The sequence below is a fragment of the Chiloscyllium plagiosum genome, unplaced genomic scaffold (assembly GCF_037043375.1).
Source record: "Chiloscyllium plagiosum isolate Xiang-an unplaced genomic scaffold, Cpla_swu_hap1 HiC_scaffold_3, whole genome shotgun sequence".
Classification (NCBI taxonomy): domain Eukaryota; kingdom Metazoa; phylum Chordata; class Chondrichthyes; order Orectolobiformes; family Hemiscylliidae; genus Chiloscyllium; species Chiloscyllium plagiosum.
The window spans coordinates 66,197,431-66,213,859 of NW_028270141.1; the positions used below are offsets into that span (position 1 = coordinate 66,197,431).

General features: G+C 39.4%; 1 protein-coding gene across 5 annotated transcripts in view; it reads right to left on the reverse strand.

The window, feature by feature from the left end:
* Positions 1 to 16,429, reverse strand: part of pfn4 (profilin family member 4) — a 28,691-nt gene that overhangs the window by 2,041 nt on the left and 10,221 nt on the right. For all 5 annotated transcript variants that reach the window (XM_043683002.2, XM_043683025.2, XM_043683017.2 and 2 more), the window contains exons 2-4: positions 14,456 to 14,584; positions 8,970 to 9,104; positions 2,063 to 2,168 (exon numbers count right to left, since the gene is read on the reverse strand). In XM_043683002.2, coding sequence (XP_043538937.1) covers positions 2,063 to 2,168; positions 8,970 to 9,104; positions 14,456 to 14,584 — 370 coding nt within the window. The remainder of the gene's footprint in view (positions 1 to 2,062; positions 2,169 to 8,969; positions 9,105 to 14,455; positions 14,585 to 16,429) is intronic.

The following is a 16,429-nucleotide window of genomic DNA, read 5'->3' on the forward strand; positions in this document are numbered from 1 at the left end:
ATTCAGAATTGCTTCAAAATTAAATACTAAACCAGAAATTGAACAAATGCACACACTACCATTTTCAATAGCACACATAGCTGATAGTGTTATAAATCACCAAACTATGAAAAAAGACACATATACTCTTGAAAATACTCTTCAAACTTTGATGATAAATTTAATCTGATTACAAAACATCTCAAAAGGGCAAAATAGATCATAAGAGTTCTCCATTCAGGAAATACCTGGATAATTTCATTAATTGTCCCTACAAATTAGTGGAAAATTATGACAATGGAGCTTTGAAATCTGAATTCATAACAGATAACAACAAATACTAACAGTGAATGTCAGTGCTATGAACAAAAAAGCCTCACATTTATTCATGCTTTTTTGTAGTTGCTTTCATTAAACCATTCTAATTTAGAGCAATCAGTCTTTGAATGCCGTCAGTTTCTAGTAGATACATTGGTTGAAATCTTCCAAAATTTCAAGAATGTCCCAAAGCTTGGAAAACCGTAAATGAAATATCACCATGGAAGAATAGAGGAACACAGAAAGCAGGAAACTATAGGTAAGCCAGCGTATTATCTATTTTTGGGAAAATGCTGCAGTCTTTTTTGAAGATGCAGAAGTAGGATACTTAGAAAATCAAATTACAACCAGGCATTGTCAAAATAAATTTTTTGAAAGGAAAATTGTTTCATAGGTCAGGATCAATATGATAAATAAATGGTATAATTTACTTTAAATGGTAGACACAACAAATGCTTGTACAACAGGACTTTAAAGCAGCCGCATCACTCCCTACAAATTTGTGGCATCAGTAGCTGCAAAATTTCACAAAATGCAGTTGATTGTTCATGCAGAGCAGGTCAAGAGCATTATCTGACAATATCTTTCGTTTTTTCCACAATCTGAGTTTCATAGAAACAATTATCATCAACAAGACACATTGCAAAGAGCTTTCTCTCCCTTGGGTCATAGCAGTCCTGATAGTGTATCCCTCATGTGTACCCGTCTCATGGTTTAACCACATGGTTGGAGGGTTTGACCTAAATGGAGAGGCTGAATAGGCTGGGGCTGTTCTCCCTGGAGTATAGGAGGCTGAGGGGGGACCTTATAGAGGTTTATAAAATTTTGAGGAGCATGGTTAGGGTAAATAGACAAGATCTTTTCCTTGTGTTGTGGGAGTCCAGAATTAGAGGGCGTAGGTTTAGGGTAAGAGGGGAAAAATTTAAAAGGGATCTAAGGCACAAGCTTTTCATGCAAAGGATGGTGTGTGTATGGAATAGGCTACCAGTGGAAGTGGTGGAGGCTGGTACAATTACAACATATAAAAAACATTTGTATGGTTATATAAATAGAAAGGATTTAGAGGGATATGGGCCAAGTGCTGGTGAATGGGACTAGATTAGTTTAGGATATTTGGTTGAGATGCACGAGTTGGACTGAAGGGTCTGTTTCTGTGCTGGAGATCTATATGACTCGATGACTCAGTTCTTCTGCATTTCCAAGCTACTCAAGCATATTTCTGGTTTTAGATTTCTTTTTGGATGGCTTAAAATTACATCAAAATGTTCTTGACTCCTTTTCTGTAAAATTAAAAAATCTGACTTCTTTCTGAGAGAGAACTGTTTCTCTTCCTCACAAGAATTTGGTGTGCTTTTCTTTCTGCTTTATCATTGTGTCTAACTGATTTCTCTGCAATTGATGAGAACTGTTAAAAGCCCTTTTAATACATTTCAAAATGATGATGGACTTCAGAGATATTTAAAAGAAATTACAGACTTTCATTACTGGAATACAGGTCAAAGTCATCACACAGGCAGCAGACAAAATGTTAAACATTACCAAAGATGTGTTGGGGTCCTATCTATTTCTTATAAACCAAAATTGCATTGTACAGCTGTTTACATGGGAGTACTGGCAATCTAAATGTGGCCACCTTAATAAATTGTAGCGAGTGGATATTGGGTGAGATACCAAAGCTAAATCAAATTTGGAATGTTGATATTACTCTTGCAGTGTTCACACTGAGAAATGGGAAGACCGACAAACTTAGTTTTCCAATACTCACCAAGTTTCTCCGCAGCTTCAACACACACGCTTGGATACATTCCCTCCCTGTAAGTGGCACAGATAACATATGATCCTGTCTTTACTAACACCAGACCAATATTATCCTGTTGAAATAAACCAACTACCAGTTACTAAACAGTTTAATTCATAACATAACATCAGTTTTGACACAGTAGTTCAGAAACAATTGCTGATTCATAAATAAGCCTTCACAAAAGGTTATAAAATTTATATAATAAATGTTCATGCCCTATACATGTTTGAATTAGCATTTTAAGATTTTACCCTGCTAATCCTTTTAAATAGTCCAGTTTAAATTTCTGCCTGTTAAGTGATGCAATTGAGCAAGACCTGCATTTGCAATAGCACAAATTGTTACTCATGGATCATCCCTACTATGTTACGAACTTTCAATGAAAACTTTCAAAAATTGGACACAAATAAGCTATTAAGATGGCATATTCTGTTAAAACTTTAGGCTTTTGAATCACAAATGTATCAAGAACTTGTGATATTGGGACAGGCATTAAATAAAACAAAGAATAGATGCTGGAAATCTGAAAGAAAAGCAGAATATGCAGCTGAAACTCAACAGGTGTGATAGTGGCTGTGGAGAGAAAGCAGAATTAACGTTTAAGTCCAGTGACCCTTCTTCAGAACTGAGTGAGATCCAGCTTGTGGTGTTGCTTTAAATTCAGAGTGTGTGAATGAGAATAAATAACTTTATGTTAACCTCACTGAAGTTATTTATGTTGAACTCACTTTCCAAGGGTTAGAAATTCTCTTCTCTTTCCATCAAAACATACTGATCATGGCAGAAAAACAGCACATACATTCTATCAGTAACAAGGATGAGAAGAATTCACTGAAAGGTCCTGGTGTTTGCTAACCTAAGAAGTAAACATTCCCTTTGTTTTAAAATACATCATTATTCAAGGTCTCTCTGTCAGCTTTGAGGGAATAAGCAAAAGTTTTGAACTCAACAGTTTGAATTCAACGTAGCTTCTTTATTTTGATCACGTTAAACAAGAATCATAGCCGAATCTTACTTTTTTTGGTTTGAGTCCAAGTTGTGTTCAAGGTTTTTGAAGGAATTTCCACTGCAAGGCCTACTGAGTTTTCTAGCCGTATCTGATAAAACTCACCTCAGTAACACCTTACCCTTCCCCTATGGCATTAGTCATGTCCGATCTAAGCCCCATAGTATCATGTGTCATTCCAAAAACAACTTACCACTTGGTGATATCTCGGAATCCAATGGCATTTCTTGAATCCGTGTCATCAACCCTGTGTGATGATTACTATCCCCCTTGATTTGACCAAAGACTGCTAACAATCAAGACAATCTTTCTGTCTTTGTGTTTGCACTAAATGGAAAGGCAAGGCAAGGCAGAAGACATTTAAACCTGGTGTCTCTGGCTAAGAAGTCAAAGCGCAAAAGAGGAAGGCAAGGCAGTAATGCTGTAAGCATCTGAGTAGCTTCAAAATGATTGAACACGATGAAAGCGAGTGAAGAGCCTGGAGATGCGCCCTTGTTCCTTTCATGAACTGGGTGCATATGCCTAAGCTGACAGTGTATTTTAAACTGCATTACAGTGATAGTTGCGAGTGCAGCCCAAGGTCTAGCATTGAAGTGCAGAAGTGTCTTGCAAATGGATTGGATATGCCATGAGAGTTCGCACAGCTACCATATATCAGATACCAATATCTTTGGATGTAGGGTGTGTATGTGTGACTGTGCCCATGAAAGCTGCCCTGAGATGTCCAATATGGAATTCCTTTGGAGCAAGCAACACGCTGAAGTCAGCAGGTACAAGCTCTGATTTTCATGTCATGTTTTCTCAAAATCTAGCTTGTTTGACAAGTTTGATTTATTAATGAGATGATTTTGGCCAGAAAATAGACATTTCACAAATAATAATCCCCTTAATTGACTAGTGAGAAACTCACCATCCATTCATAGAAGGCATAAAAGATGCAGCAAGATTTTCTCAATGTCAAGATTGGCCTTGCTGGACTTTTCGTGCCATTCTTTCAGAAATCTCGCCATGATCTATGTTACTCAGACCCTATATGATTCTGCCCAATGTCTTTGAATTAGACAGGTTTGTGAATGCCTTATGATGTACTAATCAGATCTATGGCATAAAGATCTCTATATTTCATTGAGACATCATGCTTTACCCTGTGTCTATTATTGCAATAATTCACTCTAGAGAATGTAACACATTTTGTCCAGCTGAAATCTGTATCTACAAGGATTTGTTCAGAATGGAATTAAACCTCTGGGGTTAAATAAGTAGGGGATGAGCAATCTATTATTAATAGATATGACAAGCCACTAGATGACCCTCACCCTTAGCCAATGTAAAGAATTAATTTGGAATTTTGCCTCATAAGGAATCAGAAACTGTCAAAAATACAGATAACCATTGAAAACTCCTTGGCACAGTTCCATAATTACCACCGTGAGATACAGTTCAATTTTACTTTGGAGACTGAATAAGAAAGACTTTGCCTATGCTGTCAGCAATTTAGCAAACCTATGACTTTCATGATAAGTAGTCTTCAAGTTTTCTTCACTGCTTTTTGTGAAGTTAGGCAGAAATTTAAAAAGGAGGTCCTCAAGGGTAGTAATATCTGGATTACTCTCAGTGCTACGAGCTAGTGAGGGCAGGAATAGGAGGATAGAGCAGATGAATGCATGGCTGAGGAGCTGGTGTATGGGAGAAGGATTTACATTTAAGGGTCATTGGAATGTCTTTTGGGGTAGAAGTGAGCTGTACAAGAAGGATGGATTGCACCTAAATTGGAAGGGGACTAATATACTGGCAGGGAAATTTGCTAGAACTGCTCGGGAGGATTTAAACTAGTAAGGTGGGGGGGGGGGAGGGGGGAGGAGGAGGTTGGGACCCAGGGAGATAGTGAGGAAAGAGATCAATCTGAGACTGGTACAGTTGAGAACAGAAGTGAGTCAAACAGTCAGTGCAGGCAGGGACAAGGTAGGACTAATAAATTCAACTGCATTTATTTCAATGCAAGGGGCCTAACAGGGAAGGCAGTTGAACTCAGGGCATGGTTAGGAACATTGGACTGGGATATCATGGAAATTACAGAAACATGGCTCAGGGATGGGCAGGAACTGGCAGCTTAATGTTCCAGGATACAAATGCTACAGGAAGGATAGAAACTGAGGCAAGAGAGAAGGGGAAGTGGCATTTTTGATAAGGGATAGCATTACAGCTGTGCTGAGGGAGGATACTCCCGGAAATACATCCAGGGAAGTTATTTGGAACTGAGAAATAAGAAAGGGATGATCACCTCATTGGGATTGTATTATAGACCCCCTAATAGACAGAGGGAAATGAGAAACAAATTTGTAAGGAGATCTCAGCTATCTGTAAGAATAATAGGGTAGTTATGGTAGGGGATTTTACTTTCCAAACATCGACTGGGACTGCCATAGTGTTAAAGGTTTAGATGGAGAGGAATTTCTTAAGTGCGTACAAGACAATTTTCTGATTCAATATGTGAATGTACCTACTACAGAAGGTGCAAAACTTGACCTCTCTTGGGATATAAGGCAGGGCAGGTGACTGAGTGGGGGAGCACTTTGGGGCCAGTGACCATAATTCTATTCGTTTTAAAATAGTGATGGAAAAGGATAGACCAGATCTAAAAGTTGAAGTTCTAAATTGGAGAAAGGCCAATTTTGATGGTATTAGGCAAGAACTTTCAAAAGCTGATTGGAGGCAGATATTCGCAGGTAAAGGGACGGCTGGAAAATGGGAAGCCTTCAGAAATGAGATAACAAGAGTCCAGAGAAAGTATATTCCTGTCAGGGTGAAAGGAAAGGCTAGTAGGTATAGAGAATGCTGGATGACTAAAGAAATTGAGGGTTTGGTTAAGAAAAAGAAGGAAGCATATGTCAGGTATAGACAGGAAAGATCGAGTGAATCCTTAGAAGAATATAAAGGAAGTAGGAGTATACTTAAGAGGGAAATCAGGAGGGCAAAAAGGGGACATGAGATAGCTTTGGCAAATAAAATTAAGGAAAAACCAAAGGGTTTTTACAAATATATTAAGGACAAAAGGGTAACGAGGGAGAGAATAGGGCCCCTCAAAGATCAGTAAGGCGGCCTTTGTATGGAGCCACAGATAATGGGGGAGATACTAAATGAATATTTTGCATCAGTATTTACTGTGGAAAAGTATATGGAAAATATAGACTGTAGGGAAATAGATGGTGATACCTTGCAAAATGTCCAGATTACAGAGGAGGAAGTGCTAGATGTCTTGAAATGGGTTAAGGTGGATAAATCACCAGGGCCTGATCAGGTGTATCTGAGAACTCTGTGGGAAGCCAGAGAAGCTGGGCCTCCTGCTGAGATATTTGTATCATCAATAGTCACAGGTGAGGTGCCGGAAGACTGGAGGTTGGCAAACGTGGTGCCACTGTTTAAGAAGGGCAGTAAAGACTAGCCAGGGAACTATTGACCAGTGAGCCTGACCTCGGTGGTGGGCAAGTTGTTGGAGGGAATCCTGAGGGATAGGATGTACATGTATTTAGAAGGGCAAGGACTGATTAGGGATCGTCAATATGGCTTTGTGCATGGGAAATCATGTCTCACAAACTTGATTGAGTTTTTTGAAGAAGTAACAAAGAGGATTGATGAGGGCAGAGCAGTAGATGTGATCTATATGGACTTCAGTAAGGCGTTCGACAAGGTTCCCCATGGGAGACTGATGAGCACGGTTAGATCTCATGGAATACAGGGAGAACTAACCATTTGGATACAGAACTGGCTCAAAGATAGAAGATAGAGAGTGGTGGTGGAGGGTTGTTTTTCAGACTGGAGGCCTGTGACCAGTAGAGTGCCACAAGGATCGGTACTGGGTCCTCTACTTTTTGTCATTTACATAAATGATTTGGATGCGAGCATAAGAGGTACAGTTAGTAAGTTTGCAGATGACACCAAAATTGGAGGTGTAGTAGACAGCGAAGAGGGTTACCTCAGATTACAATAGGATCTGGACCAGATGGGCCAATGGGCTGAGAAGTGGCAGATGGAGTTTAATTCAGATAAATGAAAGTGCTGCATTTTGGGAAAGCAAATCTTAGCAGGACTTATCCACTTAATGGTAAGGTCCTTGGATGTGTTGATGAACAAAGAGACCTTGGAGTGCAGGTTCATAGCTCCTTGAAAGTGGAGTCGCAGGTAGATAGGATAGTGAAGAAGGCGTTTGGTATGCTTTCCTTTATTGGTCAGAGTATTGAGTCCAGGAGTTGGAAGGTCAAGTTGCGGCTGTACAGGACATTGGTTAGGCCACTTTTGGAATACTGCGTGCAATTGTGGTCTCCTTCCTATCAGAAAAATGTTGCGAAACTTGAAAAGGTTCAGAAAAGATTTACAAGGATGTTGCCAGGGTTGGAGGATTTGAGCTATAGGGAGAGGCTGAACAGGCTGGAGCTGTTTTCCCTGGAGCGTCGGAGGCTGAGGGGTGACCTTATAGAGGTTTACAAAATCATGAGGGGCATGGATAGGATAAATAGGCAAAGTCTTTTCCCTGGGGTCGGGGAGTCCAGAACTAGAGGGCATAGGTTTCGGGTGAGAGGGGAAAGATATAGAAGAGACCTAAGGGGCAACTTTTTCATGCAGAGGGTGGTACGTGTATAGAATGAGCTGCCAGAGGAAGTGGTGGAGGCTGGTACAATTGCAACATTTAAGAGACATTTGGATGTGTATATGAATAGGAAGGGTTTGGAGGGATATGGGCCGGGTGCTAGCAGTTGGGACTAGATTGGGTTGGGATATCTGGTCGGTTGGACCGAAGGGTCTGTCTCCATGCTGTACATCTCTATGACTATATAACATTTTGCTTAATAAATTCTATTTGATTTATAAATACTAGGCATTGATTTCTTGTTAGGACAGGCACAATTGAGGACTTAATTGTTATATATTTTTTCATTCATTCAATGTCCCAAAGGGGACATTGCTGGCTGGGTCTGTGTTTGTTGCCCATTCCTATTTCACCTTGAGAAGGTGGTGGTGTACTACTTTGTTGAGTCCATGTGGTGTGGGTACATCCACAATGCTGTTACAAGTTTAAGGATATCAAGAATGGTAGTATAGTTTCAAGTTAGGGACTTGTATAAGTTGGAGGGGAACTTGCAGTTGGTTGTCTTCCCATGTGTCTACTGGTCTTGTCCTTCGAGATAATATAATTTGCACATTTGGAAGTTGCTGACAAAGAAAGCTTCATGAGTTGCTGAAGTACATTTTGCACATGCTACATATTGCTGACATTGTGTATGAATAGTCAAAGGAGTGAACATTCAAGTTGGTGAACAGAGTGCCACTGAAGTAGGCTACTTTGTCATGGATGGTGTCAAGCTTCTTGAGTTTTGTTGGAACTGCACTCATCCAAGTAAGTGGAGAACATTCATCACACTCCTGACCTGTGCCTTGTAGATGATGGAAGACTTTGGAGAATTATGAGGTGAGTTATTTGCTGCTGAATTCCCAGTCTCTGACCTTCTTTTATTTAAAAATTAGAATTTGTATGAATATAAATTAGGAATTGGTATCCAGATATTTTAATGATAAGGATTTTATATCTCAAAACCCCTCAAAACTACAGGCTTCAAATGCATGTAACCCAACCATATGTAACTCAATTTCTCAATTAATTTTGAAGTTTATAGATATTAACAGTTAATTCAAACCCTTATCTCGTTATTTTCTTTTGACATTTTTCATTCAGACCTGTATTTGTGTACATCCAGTTTATAAAAATGTAAAAAAGGACGTAACTGAAGGTTCAATTGAAAATATGAACATAGATTGAATAAAAATTGAACAAGAATATTTTAAAAGAGATATCAACATATTTTAGCTTACGTGTTTACCGTACACCGAACTATTATCTGCTCTGACACATAAGTAGGTTACATTCTTAAAGTAAAGCCCTTCATCTCGGAAATTGCTTGGTTGGTTGAAAGCTTTCAGGAAGGCTTGAATTTCTTCGGATTCCAGCTAAAAAACAAGTTACAGAAAACAATTTTTCACTTGTCACCGAAGATGCCTAATACAAGGACAGTTAAACATAGTTTATTGCAATATGTGATTGGTAAGTGTTTCAGTCATATCTTGAAACTATGTTGAAAAGTAACTTGGAGTCCATTATTGATCAATATGCCCACTGGAGCATAGATTTTCCATGAGATGCTGAATACAACCATTTGATTGGAAACTATTCATTTAATGACACACATTGGTTGCTTTCTGTACCCTATCTTTCAAAGCAAGTTCATTACAATACATTCAGATGTTGAAATGTTGGAAGCAGAATACCAATGAAGACTACCTGACAACGCTTATCATGAACAGATGTGGAAAACTATGCAAATGTAGTTGTTGCACCTTGGTGGGTGTGCCAATCATTGTTGCTGCTAATCACCTGGTATGCTTCTTTTCATACAGTACCACTGATATGGTCAATGTTTTTTTTCAAACAGCAGATGCCTTCAACAATATCCTCCACCCCCAAAAAATCATTATACTCTTTCCTAAATAAATATTATATTCCTTCAAAACCAACCCTCAATCCATCCAAGCCTCTAACTACAGATCCACATCAATGTTTTTAGCCCTACAATTCTTGGAAAAACCACTGTCTGCGAACTCTTTTTCGACCTTTCTCAAAAATTTGTGCTTGAATTCATCCATCAGCTTTTGGCCTGCTATCAGTACTCAGAAATTCCTAGATGAAGACATGAGTCAAATTATTATTGGCTCATTAACAGTTTTTGAAACAATTACTTCTTGAAATCTTGTAATAATGTTGAAGAAAATAACATTAATTGTCCATTCCTAATTCGTTTGGAGATTATGATTGTGAGCAAATATCTTAAATCACTCCAGTCCATGTGATGTAGGTACACCACAGTGCAGGAAGGTGGCAGTGATAATGAAAGAACCCAGGTACATATATAAATCAGGATGTTGTGGGATTTGTAAGATAACTAACAAGTATTTGTGTTCCCATCCTTTTCCTTCGAGATGGTAAAGGTTGCATGTTTGGAAGGTGATTTTGAAGCAACCATTATAAATTAGCGTTGTGCATTTTGTAATGGTAGTCAATATGCATTAGTGATGAAGAGTGTGAATGTTTAAGGTGGTGGATCTGGTGCCAGTCAGCTAGATTGCTTTATCTTGGATGGTGTTAAGGTTTCTGAGTATTAGTGGAACTGCACTCATCTAGGGAAGTGCAGAATGTTCTACTACACTTCTGACTCATGGTTTTGTGATTGGACAACATTTGCTGGTGAATCTGACTGTGCAAAAAAATTACACTGATAACCGATTTAGGATTGCCAGTCGGGCTTATGTAATGCACCTGCATGTATAGGAAAATACATAACTACACAAGACCTTGTTCTTTGCAGAAGAACAAGTACAAGCACTGTGTCAGTTTCAATTGGACAAAGAAATGGCAGCCATTCATTGTCTCATCTCACAGGACAATGCTTTAACCAAGCAGACCAACCATCAATTTGGCTTGTTTAAAATCTAAATAAGGCCTGGCAGTTAACTGTCAAACACCATTAACCGCTTCATTTATCATCGTAATGCTTATACCAATCAGTATCTACTTGCCAAACAATTAGTACTCTCTTTTTATAGAGTATACAGAGGAACTTTGATTTTCCAGCATTCGATTATCCAAAATTTGGACTACTTGGCAAGATCACAAGGTCCCAATGCTTGACTAAACTATGCTATCTGGGATTTGATTATCCAGAATTCAATTAACCAAACGAAATACTCCATACCTGTATCCTTTGGATAATTGAGGTTCCTCTACAAATGTTGGTTTTACCTTTTATTGATAACTTGCAAATTGTCCAAATGAATGAAAAACCTTGACAAAATATATCTTTGATTGTAATACTCATGTTCTTTATGATCAAATGACCATTTGTCTAGCTGAAGATGGTTGGGCCTAGGATACTTTCTTGATGAGCTCGTGTAATAATATCCTGGGCTGAAATGACTGCCCCTGAACAACCACAAACATTTTTCTTTGCGCCAAGTATGATTCCAACCAGAGGGGAATTTTTCTCTTGATTCCTACTGACCCTCGTTTTGCTGGGCCTCCTTGATACCATACTCTAATGCTGACTTAGTGACAAGGGCAGTCACTCTCACCTCTGGTGTTTAGCTGTTTTGTCCATGTTTGGACCAAGGCTGTAATGAGTTCAAGAGCCGAGAGGCCCTGGTAAAACTCAAGCCAATTATCATTTGCTGATAACCAGGAGTAGACTGATGGGGTGGTAATTGGTAAGGTTGAAATTTCCTGCCTTATGTATACAGAACAAACTTGGGAAATTTTCCACATTGTTGGATAGATGCCAGTGTTGGAGCTGTACTGCAACAGTTTGTGCACTAGAGGTTCTTGAGCACAAATCATTAGTATTTGCCAGAATTATGTCAGAACCCAGACGATTTTCAATATTCAATGTCTTCAGGTGTTTCTTGACATTTCATGGAGTGAACTGAATTGGTTGAAGTCATGCATCTGTGATTCTGGAGAATCTGCAGAAATTAGATCTGATCTACTGTGGGATTGCATAACCCTGTCTATTGCGTGCTGCTTCCACTGTTTGGCATTCAAGGAGTCCTGTAGCTTCTCTAGTTCGACATCTTACTTTTAGGTATGCCTGGTGCTGTTTCCATAATGTCCTCCTGCATTTTTCATTGAATTAGTGTTGATCTCCTGATTTGGTCGTAATGGCAGAGTATGGGATATGTCCGGCTATAAGGTCACAATTCTTGGATAAATACAAGTCTGTTACTGCTGATGGTCCACAGCTCCTCATCACTGTTCAGTTTTGAGTTGCTAGACCTGTGCAAAGTCTGTGCCATTTAACACAGTTGTCGTGCCACACAACACAATGGTTAGTGTGCTCAGCATGAAGTTGGGACTTGACCTCCATAAGGACAATGTGGTGGTCACTGCTACTAATGTTAAAATGGATGATGTCAAGCAACCTTTTCACTCTGTTGCTTTCCTCACCCAGTGCTGCAGACCCAGTGTAACTATGTACTTCAGTACTTGGCCAACTCAGTCAGCTGCAGTGCTAGTGAGGTTTTTGAAGCAACCTACTCAGAATACATACTGTACCTTTGCCACCTCCTGTTCTTAATCCATGTGTGTTCAACATGAAGTAATACTGAGACATCAGCTGAGGTAAGGAAGGGTTGTGCATTAGTTGGAATCAGTAAGAGGTTTTCTTGTTTGACCTAATGTAATGAGACTTCATGGAATTCATTTAATGTTGAAGACCCCACAGGAGTCCCTTCCCAACAGATTCCTTTTATGCTACTACCTCTAATGGGCCTGTGCTGCTGAGGAAGTGTTGGATGTCTTGAAATGCATAAAGTTGGATAAATCCCCAGGACATAATCAGGTGTACCCCAGAACTCTGTGGGAAGCTAGGGAAGTGATTACTGGGCCTCCTGCTGAGATATTTGTATCATCAATAGTCACAGGTGAGGTGCCGGAAGACTGGAGGTTGGCTAACGTGGTGCCACTGTTTAAGAAGGGTGGTAAGGACAAGCCAGGGAACTATAGACCAGTGAGCCTAAGGTCGGTGGGAGGCAAGTTGTTGGAGGGAATCCTGAGGGACAGGATGTACATGTATTTGGAAGGGCAAGGACTCATTAGGGATAGTCAACATGGCTATATGCATGGGAAATTATGTCTCACAAATTTGATTGAGTTTCTTGAAGAAGTAACAAAGAAGATTGATGAGGGCAGAGCAATAGATGTGATCTATATTGACTTCAGTAAGGTGTTCGACAAGGTTCCCCATGGGAGACTGGTTAGCAAGGTTAGATCTCACGGAATACAGGGAGAACTAGCCATTTGGATACAGAACTGGCTCAAAGGTAGAAGACAGAGGGTGGTGGTGGAGAATTGTTTTTCAGAATGGAGGCCTGTGACCAGTGAAGTGCCACAAGGATCAGTGCTGGGTCCTCTACTTTTCGTCATTTATATAAATGATTTGGATGCGAGCATAAGAGGTACAGTTAGTAAGTTTGCAGATGAGACCAAAATTGAAGGTGTAGTGGACAGCGAAGAAGGTTACTTCAGATTACAACAGGAACTTGATCAGATGGCCCAATGGCTGACAAGTGGCAGATGGAGTTTAATTCAGATAAATGCGAGGTGCTGCATTTTGGGACTTATACACTTAATGGTAAGGTCCTAGGGAGTGTTGCTGAACAAAGAGATCTTGGAGTGCAGGTTCGTAGATCCTTGAAAGTGGAGTCGCAGGTAGATAGGATAGTGAAGAAGGTGTTTGGTATGCTTTCCTTTATTGGTCAGAGTATTGAGTACAGCAGTTGGGAGGTCATGTTGCGGCTGTACAGGACATTCGTAAGGCCATTGTTGGAATATTGCGTGAAATTCTGGTTTCCTTCCTATCGGAAAGATGTTGTGAAAATTGAATGCGTTCAGAAAAGAGTTAAAGGATGTTGCCAGGGTTGGAGGATTTGAGCTATAGGGAGAGGTTGAATAGGCTAGGGCTGTTTTCCCTGGAGCGTCGGAGGCCGAGGGATGATCTTATAGAGGTTTACAAAATTATGAGGGGCATGGATAGGATAAATAGACAAAGTCTTTTCCCTGGGGTGGGGTAGTCCAGAACTAGACGGCATAGGTTTAGGGTGAGAGGGGAAAGATATAAAAGAGAACTAAGGGGCAATTTTTTCACGCAGAGGGTGGTACGTGTATGGAATGAGCTGCCAGAGGAAATGGTGGAGGCTGGTACAATTGCAACATTTAAAAGGCATTTGGATGGATATATGAAAAGGAAAGATTTGGAGGGATATGGGCTAGGTGCTGGCAGGTGGGACTCGATTGGGTTGGGATATCTGGTTGGCATGGACGGGTTGGACTGAAGGGTCTGTTTCTATGTTGTACATTTCTATGACTCTAAATCGTCTAATTCATCAGTGACAGAGAGAATCATTTCTTAATTCTATGATATTCATTCTATAATAAAGGAATGAAATCTGCTGTCATAGACACAATGTAGAGATTAAATTGGATGTATAGATACCAATCCTAATCCTTCCTAATCCTTAAATAAAACATCACTGGAACCCAGGGCAGACTGACCACATAAGGAATTGAGAGTTTTTCTGACTGCACCAGTTCCGTATTGTCACCTCATGAGAATCCTGAAGAATCACATATCCTTTCGGAGAGGTATCTGCCTCTGCTAGAACTAGATAATTATTTTCTTGATCATAAAGACAAACATTACAATCTAAAGGTACTGAATATCACCAAAAATATATAACAAATGTAATATTCTTACTTTGAATCCTATGGATGCTGTCACCACTGAGGGATTTTTCAAACTTATGATTGCACAGTCTTGAACGTGATTTGTTGCAGTAAGAGACTGAGTTAACAAATCCTGGTACTCACCCATTTTAAAGTTATCCTGTCAAGAAAAATATACAATATTACATGGTAATTCCAAACATTAAAAGCTAAGACAAAAAGTTATTTTAAAGTATGTTATCTTTATTGCTAGGTTTGGGTTCTTGGGCATGATTTCCAGGTATCTACTGATTAACATCTTTTTTTCTATAAAGTAATCATGTAACCATTACCAATTAATAACTGACCATTTCAAAAATTTACCACCTCTCCAACCTTCAATACCATATCATTGAGTCCTCAACGATCCTAAAGTCATTGTTGAAAAAAGCTGAAGTACACCAGCATTATCAATATCATTGCTTCAAAATAGAGACTGTTTGTGATGAATGGCTGACCTCCTGGGAAATAGTTAGGTATTGGGATTCTCACAACTCAGGGTAGAACAATAAAACATCAAGTAAAACATTGGATACTGGAGATCATTTAAATAAAAACAGAAAGTTGTAGAAAAATCCAGCACCTATAGTAACATCCACGGAGAAAAGAGATAAATTGTCAAATTCAATACAACTTTTGCAGGGCTGGTCCAAGGGTGTTTGGAACTCTAGACAAATTATTAATCCTTCTCCCACTACCCCTTCCACCGCACACATTCAACGCAGAGAAAAATGAGAAGTCTAGAATTAAATTTTGCTTTTACTTAACTGGCATTCAAACTAAACAATGTAAAAATATAAATAAATAGTTAAATTATTTTTTCTCCTATTTTTCTACTTTTTCTTAATCCTAGCACGATTACATCACAACATTTAGAGATTTACTTTTTGTGCTTTGGTTTTACTCATTGGGCTCTAAATTATTTGAGACAAAGTTTCAAAACTATTTCATGTTTTATCGAGATGGTGACCAGACCAACAAGTCTCTCTTGCAACATGGCAAAATGAAGGTATGCCTTTATCTAATTTAAATTTGTAAAGTTACTCTTTCCAGTAGCAGCAGAAGTTGCAAGATTCAAGAGAATCTGAGGTGCAATGAGAATGTAGATTCCCTACAGAGTGGAAACAGGCCCTTTGGCCCAACAAGCCCACACCGACCCTCCGAAGAGTAACCGACCCAGTCCCATTTCCCTACATTTACCCCTGCACCTAACACTACAGGCAATTTAGCATGGCCAATTCACCTAACCTGCACATTTTTGGACTGTGGGAGGAAACCGGAGCACCCGGAGGAAACCCACGCAGACACGGGGAGAATGTGCAAACTCCACACAGTCAGTCGCCTGAGGCGGGAATTGAACCCGGGTCTCTGGCGCTGTGAGGCAGCACTGTGCCACCGTGCCGCCCAAGGTTCTTGGGGAGGTTGTATGTGAGTCTGTGTTCAGAAATGAACTTCAGTATAAATTGAGGTGTAATATGTCTTAAGATGTCTTGGAAGTTATTGTGAAAGAGCCTTCAGTTCACTGCACGCATCTACTGCAACAATATATTTTGAATTTCTATATTGTAATGCTGACTCTAGCTTCAAGCAATTTTCCAAATGTCTATTCTGATGTGTTAATATGAAAACTATGCAGACCATTGAGAAAACCAAATACTGAATCAAACCTTTGGAACTGTTCAAATCATTCTTTAACTGATTGTATTGCAGTGACTAGGACTGAAAAGCGGAAGTTTAATTTTTGATTTGGATCTTGAATCAATTCATCTATTGCCTCAAAAATGAATTGTCACCTCGTTCCCTGAATAAATGTTAGTTCTGGTTTCAAATCTGTTGGCAGTTCAAATTCCTCAACAAAATCACGAGAATTTACTAGTGTCTTTTCAAATGCTTTATTACTCCTATATTCCTCCCGGAACTTCTTGGGCTGTTGCAGCTGCTGTACAGCAGAAATACATGTTGAAGC